Raw genomic sequence first — 19574 nt, 5'->3', positions numbered from 1 at the left:
AAGCCAAACTCCCCACTATAAAGCTGTTGGCACGGTTTTATAAGCTTCAACCTTTCTAGGCTACAGGATACTCAAAAAAAATTACTGCGGTATTATCAACATAGTGCTCTTTGGAAAAAAAAAAAGAATAGTACTCATTAAAGCCACCTGACTCAAGTCTTCTATTGACGGTAATAAGTTAGCAAGCATGGAAGCTATTTCACAATTACGTGGTGTTCCATTGACACACCAAAAGGACTTTAGCTGGGTCTTTTTAGTAGATTGGATTCTCACGGTAGTAGTATGTTTGACAATGATATTCTACATGGGAAGAATCTATGCATACCTTGTAAGTTTTATATTAGAATGGCTACTATGGAAACGAGCGAAAATCAAGATAAATGTTGAGACACTTCGTGTCTCCTTACTAGGTGGTCGAATACATTTTAAAAACCTTTCCGTAATACACAAAGATTATACAATTTCGGTATTAGAGGGTAGTTTAACATGGAAATACTGGCTTTTAAATTGCAGAAAAGCAGAATTGATAGAGAATAACAAGTCTTCTTCTGGCAAAAAAGCAAAGCTTCCCTGTAAAATTTCCGTAGAATGTGAAGGTCTAGAAATTTTTATTTACAACAGAACAGTGGCGTACGATAATGTTATAAACTTACTATCAAAAGATGAACGCGATAAATTTGAAAAATACCTTAATGAGCATTCTTTTCCTGAACCTTTTAGCGATGGAAGTAGTGCTGATAAATTAGATGAAGATCTAAGCGAATCTGCATACACAACGAACTCTGATGCATCAATTGTTAATGACAGGGACTACCAAGAAACAGATATCGGCAAACATCCAAAGCTACTGATGTTTTTACCAATTGAGCTTAAATTTAGCCGCGGTTCCCTACTGTTAGGAAACAAATTCACGCCATCTGTTATGATTCTAAGTTATGAAAGTGGAAAAGGCATAATAGATGTTTTACCTCCAAAAGAGCGATTAGATTTATACAGAAATAAAACACAGATGGAATTCAAAAACTTCGAAATTTCTATCAAACAAAATATTGGTTACGATGATGCTATTGGATTGAAGTTTAAAATAGATAGAGGGAAAGTGTCAAAGTTATGGAAAACGTTTGTACGAGTCTTTCAGATAGTAACCAAGCCTGTTGTACCGAAAAAGACTAAAAAAAGCGCAGGCACATCAGATGACAATTTCTATCATAAATGGAAAGGTTTATCTCTTTATAAGGCTTCTGCGGGCGACGCTAAAGCAAGTGATTTAGATGATGTTGAGTTCGATTTGACGAACCATGAATATGCTAAATTTACATCAATTTTAAAATGCCCAAAGGTCACAATTGCATATGACGTGGATGTTCCGGGCGTTGTGCCACATGGTGCACATCCGACAATACCTGATATTGATGGACCAGATGTGGGCAATAACGGAGCACCTCCAGATTTTGCTTTAGATGTTCAAATTCACGGAGGATCCATCTGTTACGGACCTTGGGCTCAAAGACAAGTCAGTCATCTACAAAGAGTTCTATCACCGGTAGTTTCAAGGACAGCCAAACCTATAAAAAAACTCCCGCCAGGTTCTAGAAGAATATATACACTTTTCAGGATGAATATATCAATAATGGAAGATACTACTTGGCGTATACCGACGAGGGAAAGTAGCAAAGACCCCGAATTTTTGAAACACTACAAAGAAACTAATGAAGAATATAGGCCATTTGGATGGATGGATCTCCGATTTTGTAAGGACACCTATGCAAATTTCAATATAAGTGTTTGTCCTACAGTGCAAGGTTTTCAGAATAATTTCCATGTTCATTTCCTGGAAACCGAAATTAGGTCAAGTGTTAATCACGATATTTTGTTAAAAAGCAAGGTATTCGATATTGATGGGGATATTGGATATCCATTGGGTTGGAATAGCAAAGCTATATGGATAATTAACATGAAGTCAGAACAATTAGAGGCGTTTCTGCTACGTGAGCATATAACTTTAGTTGCAGATACGCTTTCAGACTTTTCCGCTGGTGATCCTACGCCTTACGAACTTTTTAGACCATTCGTATACAAAGTCAATTGGGAAATGGAAGGATATTCCATTTACTTAAACGTCAATGATCACAATATTGTTAACAATCCGTTAGATTTTAACGAAAACTGTTATTTATCCCTTCATGGTGATAAGCTTTCAATTGATGTCACGGTACCCCGTGAGAGTATTTTGGGGACATACACAGATATGTCCTACGAGATCTCAACTCCAATGTTCAGAATGATGTTAAATACCCCCCCTTGGAATACATTGAACGAATTCATGAAACATAAAGAAGTGGGGAGAGCATACGACTTTACAATTAAAGGTTCTTACCTTCTCTATTCCGAGTTAGATATTGATAATGTCGATACGCTAGTCATAGAGTGTAACAGCAAGAGTACAGTACTTCACTGCTATGGGTTTGTCATGAGGTATTTAACAAACGTAAAGATGAATTACTTCGGTGAATTTTTTAATTTTGTGACGTCAGAAGAGTACACAGGTGTCCTTGGCGCTAGGGAAGTCGGAGATGTCACTACGAAAAGCTCGGTGGCAGATTTGGCATCTACTGTAGATTCAGGGTACCAAAATAGCAGTCTAAAGAACGAATCTGAGGATAAAGGTCCTATGAAAAGGTCAGATTTGAAAAGGACTACCAACGAAACTGATATTTGGTTCACATTTTCGGTTTGGGATGGTGCTCTGATATTACCAGAAACGATTTACAGTTTTGATCCATGCATTGCACTACATTTTGCCGAACTTGTAGTGGATTTCAGAAGTTGTAATTATTATATGGACATAATGGCGGTTCTCAACGGGACTTCAATAAAGCGGCACGTTTCAAAACAAATAAATGAAGTATTTGATTTTATACGTCGTAATAACGGAGCTGATGAGCAAGAGCACGGATTGCTTTCGGACCTCACCATTCATGGACATAGAATGTATGGATTACCACCCACAGAACCTACCTACTTTTGTCAATGGGATATCAATCTCGGAGATTTATGCATTGATTCAGATATTGAATTTATAAAGGGATTCTTTAATTCCTTTTATAAGATAGGTTTTGGCTACAATGACTTGGAAAATATATTATTATATGACACTGAGACCATTAATGATATGACCTCGCTAACCGTGCACGTTGAAAAAATAAGAATAGGCCTTAAAGATCCGGTGATGAAATCTCAATCAGTTATTAGTGCTGAATCGATATTGTTTACTTTGATCGACTTTGAAAACGAAAAATATTCACAAAGAATAGACGTGAAAATTCCAAAATTGACAATTTCGTTAAATTGCGTGATGGGCGATGGCGTAGACACATCATTTCTCAAATTCGAAACAAAATTAAGATTTACAAACTTTGAGCAATACAAGGATATCGATAAAAAAAGATCAGAACAACGCAGATATATAACAATACACGATTCACCCTATCATAGGTGTCCTTTTCTTCTTCCGCTGTTCTATCAGGATTCGGATACATACCAAAACCTGTACGGGGCTATAGCACCATCTTCGTCTATCCCAACTTTACCTCTTCCCACTTTGCCTGATACTATAGATTATATCATTGAAGATATTGTGGGCGAGTATGCTACCCTTCTGGAGACCACAAATCCATTCAAGAACATATTCGCAGAAACTCCATCAACTATGGAGCCTTCAAGAGCCAGCTTCAGTGAAGATGATAATGACGAAGAAGCGGACCCTTCAAGCTTCAAACCTGTCGCTTTTACAGAAGACAGAAACCACGAAAGGGATAACTATGTTGTTGATGTTTCATATATTCTGTTGGATGTCGACCCGTTGCTTTTTATTTTCGCTAAGAGTTTATTAGAACAGCTTTACTCTGAAAACATGGTACAAGTCTTAGACGATATTGAAATTGGGATTGTGAAACGATTAAGCAACCTTCAAGAAGGGATCACTTCTATTTCAAACATTGATATCCATATTGCTTATCTAAATTTAATCTGGCAAGAGACAGGTGAGGAAGGTTTTGAGCTCTATTTAGATCGTATTGATTATCAAATGAGTGAAAAGTCTCTAGAGAAGAACCGAACAAATAAATTATTAGAAGTAGCAGCTTTAGCAAAGGTAAAAACTGTCAGAGTGACTGTTAACCAGAAGAAAAATCCAGACTTGTCTGAAGATCGTCCCCCTGCACTGTCGCTAGGGATTGAGGGTTTCGAAGTATGGTCTTCTACAGAAGATAGACAAGTTAACTCATTAAACTTAACGTCATCAGATATTACCATAGACGAATCTCAAATGGAATGGCTGTTTGAGTACTGTAGTGACCAGGGAAATCTTATTCAAGAGGTTTGCACTTCTTTTAATTCTATTCAGAACACCAGAAGTAATTCAAAGACAGAACTCATTTCAAAGCTCACAGCCGCAAGCGAATATTATCAAATTAGTCATGATCCTTACGTCATAACAAAACCTGCTTTTATTATGAGACTTTCCAAAGGGCATGTGCGTGAGAATCGTAGTTGGAAAATTATTACGCGTCTGAGACACATTTTAACGTACCTTCCTGATGATTGGCAAAGCAACATCGACGAAGTGCTAAAAGAAAAGAAATATACCTCTGCTAAAGATGCAAAAAATATCTTCATGTCTGTGTTTTCGACTTGGAGAAATTGGGAGTTCTCAGATGTTGCAAGGTCGTATATATACGGCAAATTATTCACGGCAGAAAATGAGAAACATAAACAAAATTTGATTAAAAAATTGTTGAAGTGTACCATGGGATCATTTTACCTTACTGTTTATGGTGAGGGATATGAGGTTGAGCATAATTTTGTTGTTGCGGATGCCAATCTGGTAGTGGATTTGACGCCTCCGGTGACAAGCTTACCTTCAAATCGAGAAGAAACTATTGAAATTACGGGAAGAGTAGGCTCAGTAAAAGGAAAATTCAGTGATAGGTTACTTAAATTGCAAGATCTTATTCCACTCATTGCAGCAGTGGGCGAAGATGACAAAAGTGATCCAAAAAAGGAGTTATCAAAGCAATTCAAAATGAACACCGTTTTATTAGTGGATAAAAGTGAACTGCAACTGGTCATGGACCAAACGAAGCTGATGAGTAGAACAGTTGGGGGTAGAGTTAGTTTACTATGGGAAAATCTAAAAGATTCAACTAGTCAAGCGGGTTCATTGGTTATATTTTCCCAGAAATCGGAAGTGTGGTTAAAACACACATCTGTCATTTTGGGAGAAGCTCAACTGCGCGACTTTTCAGTTTTAGCGACTACTGAGGCATGGTCACACAAGCCTACGATTCTGATAAACAACCAGTGCGCAGATCTTCATTTTAGAGCAATGAGTTCAACTGAGCAATTAGTAACCGCTATTACTGAAATTAGGGAAAGTCTGATGATGATTAAAGAGCGCATAAAGTTTAAACCTAAATCAAAGAAAAAGTCCCAATTTGTCGACCAGAAAATTAATACAGTCTTGTCATGTTATTTTTCAAACGTTAGTTCTGAAGTTATGCCGCTCTCGCCATTTTATATTCGTCACGAAGCCAAGCAGCTTGATATATATTTTAACAAATTCGGTTCAAATGAGATTTTGTTAAGCATATGGGATACTGATTTTTTCATGACATCGCACCAGACAAAGGAGCAATACCTAAGGTTTTCATTTGGCGATATTGAAATTAAAGGAGGAATTTCTAGAGAAGGCTATTCGTTGATAAACGTTGACATCTCAATATCTATGATTAAGTTAACCTTTTCGGAGCCGCGCCGTATTGTAAACAGTTTTTTACAAGATGAAAAGCTTGCTTCTCAGGGTATCAATCTGTTATATTCCCTGAAGCCTTTATTCTTTAGTTCAAATCTACCAAAAAAAGAGAAGCAGGCACCCTCGATAATGATAAATTGGACATTAGATACTAGCATTACTTATTTTGGTGTTCTTGTGCCAGTGGCTTCCACGTATTTCGTGTTTGAATTACATATGCTGCTACTTTCTCTGACCAATACGAATAACGGTATGTTACCAGAAGAAACCAAGGTGACGGGACAGTTTTCCATCGAAAACATCCTATTTCTAATAAAGGAGCGGTCACTACCCATTGGTCTTTCCAAATTACTCGACTTTTCCATAAAAGTATCAACCCTACAAAGAACGGTTGATACGGAGCAGTCATTCCAAGTGGAAAGTTCTCATTTCAGGGTCTGCTTATCTCCTGATTCTCTATTAAGATTAATGTGGGGCGCGCATAAATTGCTAGACTTGAGCCATTACTATTCAAGACGCCATGCCCCTAATATTTGGAACACTAAGATGTTCACCGGTAAAAGTGATAAGTCAAAAGAAATGCCCATAAATTTCCGTTCAATACACATCCTGTCCTATAAATTTTGTATTGGGTGGATATTCCAGTATGGAGCAGGCTCCAATCCTGGGTTAATGTTAGGTTATAACAGATTGTTTTCAGCATATGAAAAGGATTTTGGGAAATTCACAGTTGTGGACGCTTTTTTCTCTGTTGCGAATGGTAATACCTCAAGCACTTTTTTCTCTGAAGGAAACGAGAAAGACAAATATAATAGAAGTTTCTTGCCAAACATGCAAATATCCTACTGGTTCAAAAGATGTGGTGAGTTGAAAGATTGGTTTTTTAGATTTCATGGTGAAGCACTGGATGTAAACTTTGTCCCGTCATTCATGGATGTCATTGAGTCTACTTTACAATCCATGCGAGCATTTCAAGAGCTGAAAAAGAACATTCTGGATGTGTCCGAGAGTTTGCGTGCGGAAAATGATAATTCTTATGCTAGTACCAGTGTCGAAAGTGCTTCGAGTAGTTTGGCTCCCTTTCTCGATAACATTAGATCTGTTAACTCAAATTTCAAGTATGACGGTGGTGTATTTAGGGTTTACACGTACGAAGATATTGAAACCAAGAGTGAGCCATCTTTTGAAATAAAAAGTCCAGTAGTCACTATAAACTGTACATATAAACATGATGAAGATAAAGTTAAGCCACATAAATTCAGAACATTAATCACTGTCGACCCAACGCATAATACTTTGTATGCGGGATGTGCTCCTTTATTAATGGAATTTTCTGAAAGTCTGCAAAAGATGATAAAGAAACATAGCACCGACGAAAAACCAAACTTTACAAAACCTTCTTCACAGAATGTTGATTATAAGCGACTTTTGGATCAATTTGATGTGGCTGTAAAACTAACATCAGCCAAGCAACAGCTAAGTTTGAGCTGTGAACCAAAAGCTAAGGTTCAGGCAGATGTTGGATTTGAATCGTTTTTGTTCAGTATGGCTACCAATGAGTTCGACTCTGAACAGCCTTTGGAGTTTTCTTTAACTCTAGAACACACAAAAGCGTCCATTAAGCACATATTTTCAAGAGAAGTAAGTACGTCCTTTGAAGTTGGTTTCATGGACTTGACGCTTTTATTTACACATCCTGATGTAATCAGTATGTATGGAACGGGGTTGGTTTCTGATCTAAGCGTCTTCTTCAATGTAAAGCAGCTCCAGAACCTGTATTTATTCTTGGACATATGGAGGTTCAGTAGCATTTTACACACACGGCCAGTGCAAAGAACTGTTAATAAGGAAATTGAAATGAGTTCATTAACATCAACCAACTATGCCGATGCAGGTACGGAAATACCCTGGTGCTTTACATTAATTTTTACAAATGTTAGCGGAGACGTTGATTTGGGTCCTTCTCTCGGTATGATTTCATTAAGGACACAAAGAACATGGCTGGCCACAGATCATTATAACGAGAAGCGGCAGTTACTGCATGCTTTCACTGACGGTATTAGCTTGACATCAGAAGGTAGACTGAGTGGTTTATTTGAAGTTGCGAATGCAAGTTGGTTATCAGAAGTAAAATGGCCACCTGAAAAAAGCAAAAATACTCATCCATTAGTTTCCACCTCCCTGAATATTGATGATATAGCGGTAAAGGCTGCTTTTGATTATCATATGTTCTTAATCGGCACTATAAGTAACATACACTTCCATCTTCATAATGAAAAGGATGCCAAGGGGGTTCTACCTGATTTGCTGCAGGTCTCTTTTTCATCAGATGAAATTATCCTCAGCTCTACTGCATTAGTTGTAGCAAATATACTGGATATCTACAACACCATTGTACGTATGAGGCAGGATAATAAAATATCGTATATGGAGACGTTGAGAGATTCCAATCCTGGTGAATCTAGGCAACCAATATTATACAAAGACATTTTAAGATCGCTGAAATTACTCAGAACTGATCTCTCGGTGAATATCTCCTCTTCAAAGGTCCAGATTTCGCCAATATCTTTATTCGATGTGGAAGTGTTAGTAATAAGAATTGACAAAGTCTCTATACGTTCCGAAACACATTCGGGGAAAAAATTAAAGACAGATTTGCAACTACAAGTTTTAGATGTTTCTGCAGCGCTTTCTACTTCCAAAGAAGAATTAGATGAGGAAGTTGGAGCTTCCATTGCTATTGATGATTACATGCATTATGCTTCCAAGATTGTCGGTGGTACTATCATTGATATTCCAAAACTTGCTGTTCATATGACAACTTTACAAGAAGAAAAGACAAATAATTTAGAATATCTATTTGCTTGCTCTTTTTCAGACAAAATATCTGTAAGGTGGAATCTAGGGCCTGTAGACTTCATAAAGGAAATGTGGACTACACATGTCAAAGCACTGGCAGTTCGTCGATCCCAGGTAGCAAATATTTCCTTTGGACAAACTGAGGAAGAACTTGAAGAATCAATTAAAAAGGAAGAAGCCGCTTCAAAGTTTAATTATATTGCACTAGAAGAACCGCAGATCGAAGTGCCTCAGATAAGAGATCTGGGAGACGCCACTCCACCTATGGAATGGTTTGGTGTCAATAGAAAAAAATTTCCGAAATTCACTCACCAAACCGCAGTTATCCCCGTCCAAAAGCTTGTTTATCTTGCAGAAAAGCAGTATGTCAAGATACTAGATGATACGCATTAATCTCGTTCCTAATTATATTCAAAAGTCCTTGATACCATATTTCTGGTTTATGTTTTATAGTTTTTTAACTACGTGATATTTGCATATAGTATAGATTTCCTACGCCCCATATTTATGAATCTTGCATTCGAATTTTGCTTCAAAAAACTTTGTTTAAATTGTATTTTGAGAGTTTGTTAAGATATACATGTACTTTCTGTTTTTGGTGCATTATCATTGACCTTTTTTTTTTTTATTTCCTAACTGCTGCCCAAAAGAAGAAATAAACAGGCGGGAATTTGGGTAGTATCTTTAAACTTCTTTGATAGCATGATATTACAATCAGCAAGTGCTCTTGAATTGATTATTGTACTAGCTAAGTTCTGTTTAAGATATCTATGTTTTTAATCGTGGTACTTTTGGTTCTATTATCTCTTTTATAAACACCAACTAACTGTTGTGCTAATTCGAACATGTTATTTCTCAGCGAAATAACAATAAACTGTGCATTCTTGGTTCTTTCTTTGATATAGTTAGCTACGATTGAGACATTTCTGAAATCCAGAGCGGCATCTATTTCATCCATGACATAAAGGGGGGTTGGTTTATACTTATGTAAAGCAAAAACCAAAGCCAAGGAGCTTAGTGTTTTCTCACCACCTGAAAGGTTTGTTATATTTCTCCAACTCTTTTTAGGAGGCATAACACTAAACGTAACTCCTTCAGAAAAAGGATCTAGACTATCCACAAGTTCTAATTCAGCATTTCCACCCATAGTAATCATTTGGTACATTTCTTTTAGGGTCATTGATATGATATTAAAGCCAGCCATAAATTCATCAAATCTTTTCTTTTTAAGTATTCCTAATTGTTCCTTAACTTCATCTCTTTTTTGAACAGCATTATTTAAATCCAGCTTCCTTCTTTTGAACTCTGCTAAGCGCCTAGCGTACTCTTCCAAAACTCCAATATCCACGTTAGTCTCTTCGACATAATATGACAATTCATTTATTTTACTTTCAATCAGTTCTACGTCCAACTCCCTTAATTCGTCCTCAGAAAGTCTTGGTATCCCTCTGGATACCTCATCTGAAGTCTCATCAATGTTCATAGGATGATAATTGTCACAAGAAGTCTCAGCGTCTTTTATTTCACTCTCATCTTGAGTTTCACAGGACCGGTATTCCTGATCAAGTTCTTGATTGTTTTTAACATCCTCTTTCACTGAGTCCATTTTATTATCGTCTAACATTCCCAGGGTGTGGGTTACATCCCTAATTGATAGTTCGTTTAATCCTTTTTCTTGCTGCGTTATCTCACTTTTGATGTACGTCAACAGTGAGTTCAATTTTTCCAGCTTGTTCTTCATTTCGATTTCTATAGATTTAAATTCATTGATGCTTTCCTCCATGTCCTCCATTTGTTCCTTCAGTTGTTCGCTCTGTTCTTTTAATTCAACTTTCAAGTTGAGCGTCTCATTCATATTTGTGTCATTTTCTGCCAAAGCCAGTTTTGTATGTTTTAGTTGTTCTTCGATGACTTTTAACTCATCTGATGATAGTTCTACGTCTCTTTCAGAGTTTTGGAGCAGTTTTTGAAACTTTACGACATCTCCTCCTGACTTCTTTGAGGCAGATTTGACTTTTTTAAGTTTGGCCACTAGAATATCCAATTTCTGACAAACTGATTCAACTTTTGAATTTTGCATTTGCAATTTGATACCACCAATTTTCATGATTTCGTCTTGCAAGCCTTTGATCTTTTCCTTTTTAGTTTTTGTTTCGGATTGCAAATCATTGTATTCGCCTCTCAAGCGTTCCAAATTCTTCATCACCACGTTTAGTTGCGCTTTGTCACTAACTGCCTTGACGTACGCCATTTCTGCCTCTTTCACTTGTTGTTCTGCCAGTGTCAATTCACTCGCCAAGGAATCAGCTTCCATTTCTGCCTTTGATATTTGTGATTCCAAGTCTGGTTCGTGGTCCCTCAATTTTTTCAGTTCTTCCTCCATCTCGTGGACCGTATCGCTTGCCACGCGGAAGTTATTTTCTCTTTCAGATAGCTCACGCTCAATTTTATCTACTTCCTCGGGGGTGTAATCATCAACCTTGTCTGACTGATTCGTACCTAATTTCATTAGACCTTTTGCTACATGGTTGCCACCACCACTCATTGTACCAGAAATATCAATTAATTTCCCATCCACAGTGACAACTCTAAATCTTTTCTTCCCATATGCTACATTATTGGCTTGTTTTAAATTCTGAGCAACCAAAGTGTCTCTAAGAACACTGTAAAATGCATTTGAGAATTTTGGGTTTTTAGGTTTAACTAAATCAAATAGTCTCGGTACATTTTCTGGTGTACTGATAGGTTGTAAATTGAATTGGCGTAACCTATCCAAGAGAATAAACCTTGCATAACCAAGTTTGTTTTTTCTTAAGTAGTCGATGCAGTGTTGCGCACATTCTACAGTATCAACCACGACATCATCTAGTCTCGGACAAGCAGTAGAAATAGCAACGTCAAAACTATCGTCGATAACGCCCAAATCGCCCAAACGTCCATGGAAACCATTTATACGTCCTGACTTTTGCAGTCTCGATAAAGCTGTTAAAACCTTACTTTTATTCTGAGCTTTTGATAAAGAGGATCTAGCTTCCATTGCACGCTGGCGATGCGCGTTCAAAACCTTTTGCATTTCTTTTAACTTTAGATGAGCAGAAGTAAAATTCTTTTCACCTTGCGACCTTTCATCTTTAAGTGAGTTCAGCTTCTTTTTCAGATCGAGGATAAGATCTTGTAGCTCCTGCTTGTGTGTTTTCTTGGCAAGAATTTTTTCTTCTAAAGTTTCAACGTTTTTTTTCAGTTTAGCTTGAGTTTCCTCCAACAAAGATAGTTCGGATTCAGCCAATTGTATCTGTGATTCTTTTTCCTGAAGTTGGAGGTCCCAAGGCTCCAGTTCCTTTTCATGCCGAATAATCTCTGCAGATATATTCTTCGTTTTATCTTTCAAAGATAGTTTAATATCATCAAGTATACTTCGTTCCTTTTCCAGCAATTGAGTCAAGTCTTTGATCTCCGTCTCGTGTTCGGTTTGTTGTCCACGAAGCTCTTCAAGCATATTCTCGGCCTCCGATATTGAATGTTTGGTGGATTTCAAAGTCTTTTCTGCTTTTTCCATTTTACTTACCAAATTTTTTGTTCTCTCTTCTAGAGACACCCTGGTGCCTTCTAATTCTCTTCTTTCTAAAACCAGGGTCTTTTCTTTCGAGCTACAAGATGATATTCGATCTTTTATTTCCTTACGTTGTGCTTTAATCTCATCCACTTTTTTCAAAGATTCTTGAAATTTCATCTTCTCATCTTCGAGGTCTTTATTCGAAGAGGAGATCTTTTCCAAGGTGCTGGCAAGTTTAGAGTTGCTTTGCAACAATTTAAATTGAAATAATTTTGATCTTAAAAGCGTCAGCTGCTTTTCCTTCTCTAAAAACTCTAACGCCGTTTCTTTCCCTGACTCTAAAGAGTTTTTTTCTCTATCAACAATTTCAAATCTATTTTCCTTTTCCAGGCAAACTTCATTTAGATTCTCAATCTGTCCCATTCGCTCTTCAATTAACGGCTTATAGTTTGCAGTTCCAATTATGTCCTCCAGATATTCCAGTAGTCCGTCGTCACTCTCTTTTTCTGCTTTAGGCTTCATTTGAGCAATATTCTCTACTTCACCTTGTAGAATTAAAAATCGTTTATGGTCTAAATCAATACCCTCATTCTTTAAAAGCTTTGTCACCTCTGTGTAGCTACTTTCTTTTTCGTTTATGTAATATTTCGATGAGTTGTTTTTAAAGGCTTTCCTTGTAATGATCAATCCAGGTTTTTCTTCATCGATTCGGGAAGTACCCGAAGATTCATCAATAACGTACTGAAAATGTACAGCTACGGAACATGATTGCAAACTTGGGAAAGCTTCTGATTTATGAATTAAATCCGACAATCTGTCCTGTCTCATCTTGTTCGCTCTAAATCCAAATACAAATAACATGGAATCGATGACATTTGATTTACCTGAACCATTGGGGCCTACCACGGCCGAGAAGCTAGTATGAAAGGGTCCTACTACTTGTTTACCAGCGTAGGACTTGAAGTTCTCTAAGACTAGTTCGTTAATAAATAGTCTGCTCTGTTGCTTGCTCGACGACTGGTGCCTATCATAAATTTTTTGTAGTTCAACCCTGCTATTTTTCACTGGCGAAAGCTGGAGCAATTCTAATCTTCTAGTTGGCGATCTTCCTGGAGACCTTGGTGGTGATTGAGAGTAGGACTTATGGTCGCGACCCCTAGAAGAGGTTTTTGGTGGTTGCAAGTTCGGTACATGTAATGACGTGGTTGTTGAGTTTGTAGGTTGAGAAAAGGCATACCGATTTTCCCCAGAACTTAAAACAAGCTTTCTGGGAGTATAAGATTTGGAATAAGATGCTTCCAACGCAGGAAGATCCGGCTCTGGTGTATTCTCGCTTAGGTTAACTCGGTTTTCTACCTGCGAATCTTCTTCGGCATCACCTTGATCAAGAGATAATTCTGGTTCTTGGGCGGACTTCCGCTTTTGTCTTTTGCTCAATGGACTATCAGACATCAAATATATTCTGTTGGTTGCACGTGGTTAGTGTTTAAGGTGATGCGGCTTCTTATAGGGCCTCTTTTATGGTATGAAATCGATTCCAGTGTGTAGATAATGTAAACCTATATGTATTTTCGTGATTATTGTAAACAGTTTACTTTCCGTCCATAATTACAAATGCATTTCAAAATGGGCCAAGAAGAACAAGAGAATTAATGCAAGACCAAAGGAGAAGAAGCGCAGAATCGTGGACAAGATAATTTAAACTATGGAAACACCACCCATTGTGATTGATAATGGCTCATACGAAATCAAGTTTGGTCCTTCCACGAATAAGAAACCGTTCCGAGCTTTAAATGCATTGGCCAAAGATAAATTTGGGACATCGTATTTATCAAATCATATCAAAAACATCAAAGATATTTCATCTATCACCTTCAGGAGGCCACATGAACTAGGACAGCTCACATTATGGGAATTAGAGAGTTGTATATGGGATTATTGCCTTTTCAATCCTTCAGAGTTTGATGGGTTTGATCTGAAAGAGGGAAAGGGTCATCATTTGGTTGCTAGCGAGAGCTGTATGACTTTACCAGAATTAAGTAAGCATGCCGACCAGGTGATATTTGAAGAATATGAATTCGACAGTCTTTTCAAGTCTCCTGTAGCAGTCTTTGTACCATTTACCAAGTCATATAAGGGTGAAATGAGAACAATTTCAGGTAAGGACGAAGATATCGATATTGTCCGTGGCAACTCAGACAGTACAAATTCCACATCAAGCGAGTCCAAGAATGCGCAGGATTCAGGTAGCGATTATCATGATTTCCAATTAGTTATTGATTCCGGGTTTAATTGTACTTGGATAATTCCTGTCCTGAAGGGAATACCGTACTATAAAGCGGTAAAAAAATTGGACATTGGAGGCCGTTTCCTAACTGGGCTACTAAAGGAAACTCTATCATTCAGACACTACAATATGATGGATGAAACCATACTTGTTAACAATATCAAGGAACAATGCTTGTTCGTTAGCCCGGTGTCTTATTTTGATAGTTTCAAAACGAAGGATAAGCATGCACTAGAATATGTACTTCCTGACTTCCAAACAAGCTTTCTTGGTTACGTAAGAAACCCCAGAAAAGAAAATGTACCGTTACCTGAAGATGCGCAGATCATAACACTGACAGATGAGCTTTTCACAATACCAGAAACTTTTTTCCATCCAGAAATTTCGCAAATTACTAAACCAGGCATTGTGGAGGCCATCCTAGAGAGCCTTTCCATGTTGCCCGAAATAGTGCGACCTCTTATGGTAGGAAACATTGTATGTACAGGAGGAAACTTTAATCTGCCCAATTTCGCCCAACGGCTTGCGGCAGAACTACAAAGGCAATTACCCACAGATTGGACTTGTCATGTTTCGGTGCCCGAAGGTGACTGTGCTCTGTTTGGGTGGGAAGTGATGTCACAGTTTGCAAAGACAGATTCCTACCGAAAAGCGAGGGTCACAAGAGAAGAATACTATGAGCATGGTCCCGATTGGTGTACGAAGCACAGGTTTGGTTACCAGAATTGGATATAATTAACTATAGATTTACATAGCAACAATGAAAATCCGAAAAGTCGAGACCTTCAGGTCATTTTCAATTTGGATTTTGTCATGTTTTTAAGAATCTTCCGCAGGCAATAATACATCTCATATGTTTTACATTTTTATTGACAAATTCCCAAATTAGGCAAAAATTCCTCTTTTTTAGTGGTTAGAAACGCCATTCTTCCCATTTTTTCGCGATACAAAAAAAGAAATATATGGAAATGTGGAAATGTCATCATCAGAAGTCTCGAAGGAAAGTGTGCGCTTTAATCATCCCCATACTAGACTTTGTAGGAGAAGATAATACAATTTTCGTTTTATATTTATACAGTTGATTGACCGGGAAACGAAGAAACGCAAGAGAAAACGATCAAAATACACCTGTTCTTCGTTACGATATAGAAATTAAATGTTTGTTCATCGTCTCTGGACACTCGCATTTCCTTTTCTTGTGGAGATATCGAAGGCATCACAGTTGGAGAATATTAAATCTCTTCTGGACATCGAAGATAATGTGCTACCGAATTTGAATATATCGCAAAATAATAGCAACGCAGTACAAATCCTCGGGGGTGTGGACGCCTTATCTTTTTACGAGTACACAGGCCAACAAAATTTCACTAAAGAAATAGGTCCAGAAACAAGCTCACATGGATTAGTTTATTACTCTAACAACACCTATATCCAGTTGGAAGATGCCTCTGATGATACTCGAATAGACAAAATTACACCATTTGGCGTTGATTCGTTTATTCTTAGCGGATCAGGCACGATAAACAATATCTCTGTCGGAAACCAGATATTATACAATTTGTCGACACTGTCTATGACGCCTATATTCAACCAGTCTTTGGGAGCTGTTCAGGCTGTGCTCGCAGACAATTCTTCTATCTATTTTGGAGGAAACTTTTCATATAATAATGGCTCCATGACGGGCTATAGTGCTCTCATTTGGGACTCCATATCAAATACCACCCAACTTTTACCTTTTGGAGGGTTTGGTGAAAACTCCAGTGTGAATTCCATAGTCAAGCTAAATAATGACAACATTTTATTTGCAGGCCAGTTTTATACACTGGATGATCCTTCTGCGCTTATCAGTAGTTCAAATAACGGTACGAACTCAACTTCCTCTTTAAACGCTACTACATTGGAGCTAGGCCAACGAATTCCACTGAGGTACGCTTCCTGGGATTCCCAGGGAAGTACAACGTTTGCATCTGATTCGTTAGTTTGTCCTAACACTAATGAGGATGCATGGCTTTATCCGGATACGTCTGGGTCTCTAGTTTGTAATTTACCATATGAAGTTTCACCAACAAAAATAAGGCTTTATAATTCCCAACGTTCCGATAGTGAAATCTCCGTGTTCCAAATTCTGACTGATCCATCCAGTAGCATAATGAATTTAACGTATCTGGACCCACTAAGTGGGGAGTTGAAGAATTGCGGTGAATTTTGCCCTTTGTATAGCCGAGCCACTTTATTATCAGCAAGCCAAAATGTATCTTCATCCATGGACATGATTACCTTCATCGATAACAACAAGACAGACGTAAAATGGACGTCAGATTTCCAAGACTTTGCGTTTGTGAATGAACTTCCCGTTTCATCGTTAAAATTTGTAGCATTAAATTCATACGGTGGTAGTGTTGGATTATCCGGTTTGGAGCTCTATCAGGACACATTCTCCACTTATGCTAATGATTCTCTCAACGAATATGGCTGCAGCGCGCTTACCAATGATTCGTCGTCATCTACATTGTCGAGCAATGATTGGTATAATGGTCTAACAGGTGAAAGTTATATAGCCGCGAAATATGTTCCAGATCAAAATGAGCCAATTCCACGCGTAAAGTTTTACCCAAACATTATCCACCCCGGTCACTACACTATCAACATGTATACACCAGGGTGTCTTCAGGATAATACGTGCTCCGCAAGAGGTATTGTAAACGTGACCATGTGGAATCAACAAAATAACACAATAATGAAGACGTACTTGATTTACCAGAATAATGATAATCTAAAATATGATCAAATCTACTCGGGATATCTAGATTTCTCACCGGAGATCGTTTTGGAGTATGTCTCAGGAATTTATACAACCAACACTGCAACAGTGGTCGTGGCAGATCAAGTTAATGTCATTACTGTTTCTTTAGATGCTTTTAACACACTTTCAGATTCTAGCAACGCTAAAAAAGAAACTTTATTGAATGGTATTCTCCAATACCAGAAATCAAACTTTACCAGCACGAGATTGAACGAAACAAAGGTAGGTAATACTACTTTGAATCTTTTCCCAGTAAAAAATTACCCTAAAAATTCTTCCCTTTATGCTGACATTTACGATAACAAATTAGTAATTGGTGGAGTAAGCAACCGTATTTCCATTGTCGACCTTAATGACGACTTTGAGGTTACATCAAGTAAAAACCAAACCATTCAAGGTGATGTACATGGTATAACGAAAACTAACCAAGGTTTACTAATATTTGGAGATATTCTTTCATCAAATAATCAATCAGCTGTTTTTTTGTTTAATGGATCATTTGAGAATGTCTTCAACCAATCGAGGACAGTGAATAGTGCCCTTAATATAAGTCTTGCAAATAACGACTTTATTGTTCTTGATAACGATTATGTGGTCAATGCATCTTCCAATGCGCTTATACGGAACTCCAGTTCCTTTAGTCTATCACTTTGGGCGGCTGGTAACAATGGCGATGGCGATGTTTTGTTTTCAGGTGCAGTATCTCATATGCAATATGGTAATTTGAATGGGTCTGTACGTTTTTTGAACGAAAATGAAATAGAGCCACTTAACCTAGAAGGGGGTATTGTACCTTACCTGGGAGCTTATTTAAATGAGTCTGCCACGGCATATGCATATGAGGTGGATTCTCTAAACAAAATTTATTTTTCTAATGAAGTTTATCCTTCCTGGAATTGGTCTAGCGGTATTACTCAAATGCTATACGCTGATAATCAAACTTTACTAGCTGTCAGTGCAGGATCTTCAACCACAGCAGAACTGTCGATTTTTGATTTGAGAAATTTGACCATGATTGCTAATGAAACACTAGGATCAAATGCTAGAATAAATGCTTTAGTTAACTTTGAAAAAAACTGTAGTATGCTTGTCGGCGGAGATTTCCAAATGACTGAGCCGAATTGCACCGGATTATGTCTATACAATTATGAAAGCAAAACTTGGTCTACCTTCCTCAATAACACGATTTTTGGTGAAATCACACAACTTTCCTTCACCAACTCATCAGAATTAATTATCTCAGGCCTTTTTGAAACAAAAGAATACCAATCTATACGTTTAGGATCCTTTAACTTAACCAATTCTACTATGATTCCATTATTGAGTGGTTCTGAAGGGAAACTGAATTCGTTTACTGTCACTGAAGACTCCATAGTGGCATGGAATGATACTTCATTATTTATCTATAGAAACCAAGAATGGAATATTACCTCGTTACCTGGCAATGCTAGCTCTATTAGCTCTGTTTCAGCTATATACACAGATATTGAATCCAACACTTTGAACAAGAGAGGAATCAACAATGTTAATAATGGCAGTATCCTCTTACTTAATGGTAATTTTAATATTTCGCAATACGGATACCTACAAAGTTTGTTGTTTGATTTCCAAAAATGGACCCCATATTTTATTTCAGAAACAACAAATACTTCCAATTACAATCCAATAATTTTTATTAATAGAGACGTTTCAACTGAATTCAACTCTCAGTCACCACTTGCCAATGTGAACATTACTGTGACAAGTCCTCAGTCAACATCATCCCAGCCTCCATCTTCATCGGCAAGCAGTGAATCTAAATCAAAATCGAAGAAGAAGAAAATAGGTCGTGGTTTTGTCGTTTTAATTGGTCTTGCACTAGCATTAGGGACAGTTTCTGTCCTTGGTATTGCAGGCGTCATTCTTGCCTACGTGTTTAAGGATCCAGAGGGTGATTATAAGCCCATTAAACCGCGAATTGATGAGAATGAAATGCTTGATACCGTCCCACCCGAAAAACTTATGAAGTTTGTCTAATCGGGGTTGTATTATATAATATATAACTACTTAAAATAATGAACACTTAATATAATAAACAAAAATAAAATAGGAAAATCCTAAGTTGATCAAAACTTAATAAAAATTACTACTTGCACTGGAATGTTAGTAGTAAATTCAACACGTATTGGAAGTCACTTGGAATGTTACCAATACTGCCTGAGAATGAGTGATTTTAACTTATAATACAAAAGTCCGGGTTACAGCCCTTTAAATTTTTTTC

At 37.5% G+C, this 19574-nt stretch overlaps 4 protein-coding genes across 4 annotated transcripts; 3 read left to right on the top strand and 1 right to left on the bottom strand.

The window, feature by feature from the left end:
* Positions 1 to 187: 187 nt before the first annotated feature.
* CSF1 (Csf1p) lies at positions 188 to 9064 on the top strand (the record flags this gene model as incomplete). The annotated part of the gene is made up of 1 exon (NM_001181974.1): positions 188 to 9064. The coding sequence occupies one exon, from the start codon at positions 188 to 190 to the stop codon at positions 9062 to 9064; it is 8877 nt and encodes a 2958-aa protein (NP_013188.1).
* A 355-nt stretch (positions 9065 to 9419) lies between these two features.
* Positions 9420 to 13676, bottom strand: SMC4 (condensin subunit SMC4; the record flags this gene model as incomplete). The annotated part of the gene is made up of 1 exon (NM_001181973.1): positions 9420 to 13676. One exon carries the CDS (start codon positions 13674 to 13676, stop codon positions 9420 to 9422), a length of 4257 nt encoding a protein of 1418 aa, NP_013187.1.
* Positions 13677 to 13929: 253 nt separating this feature from the next.
* Positions 13930 to 15246, top strand: ARP6 (Arp6p; the record flags this gene model as incomplete). The annotated part of the gene is made up of 1 exon (NM_001181972.1): positions 13930 to 15246. The coding sequence occupies one exon, from the start codon at positions 13930 to 13932 to the stop codon at positions 15244 to 15246; it is 1317 nt and encodes a 438-aa protein (NP_013186.1).
* A 421-nt stretch (positions 15247 to 15667) lies between these two features.
* Positions 15668 to 19330, top strand: RAX2 (Rax2p; the record flags this gene model as incomplete). Its single annotated transcript, NM_001181971.1, has 1 exon — positions 15668 to 19330. One exon carries the CDS (start codon positions 15668 to 15670, stop codon positions 19328 to 19330), a length of 3663 nt encoding a protein of 1220 aa, NP_013185.1.
* Positions 19331 to 19574: the final 244 nt, after the last annotated feature.

This window comes from Saccharomyces cerevisiae, chromosome XII, assembly GCF_000146045.2.
Source record: "Saccharomyces cerevisiae S288C chromosome XII, complete sequence".
Taxonomy (NCBI): Eukaryota; Fungi; Ascomycota; class Saccharomycetes; order Saccharomycetales; family Saccharomycetaceae; genus Saccharomyces; species Saccharomyces cerevisiae.
Note: the sequence above shows the minus strand (reverse complement) of the source record. Positions and strands in the feature narration are given on the sequence as shown.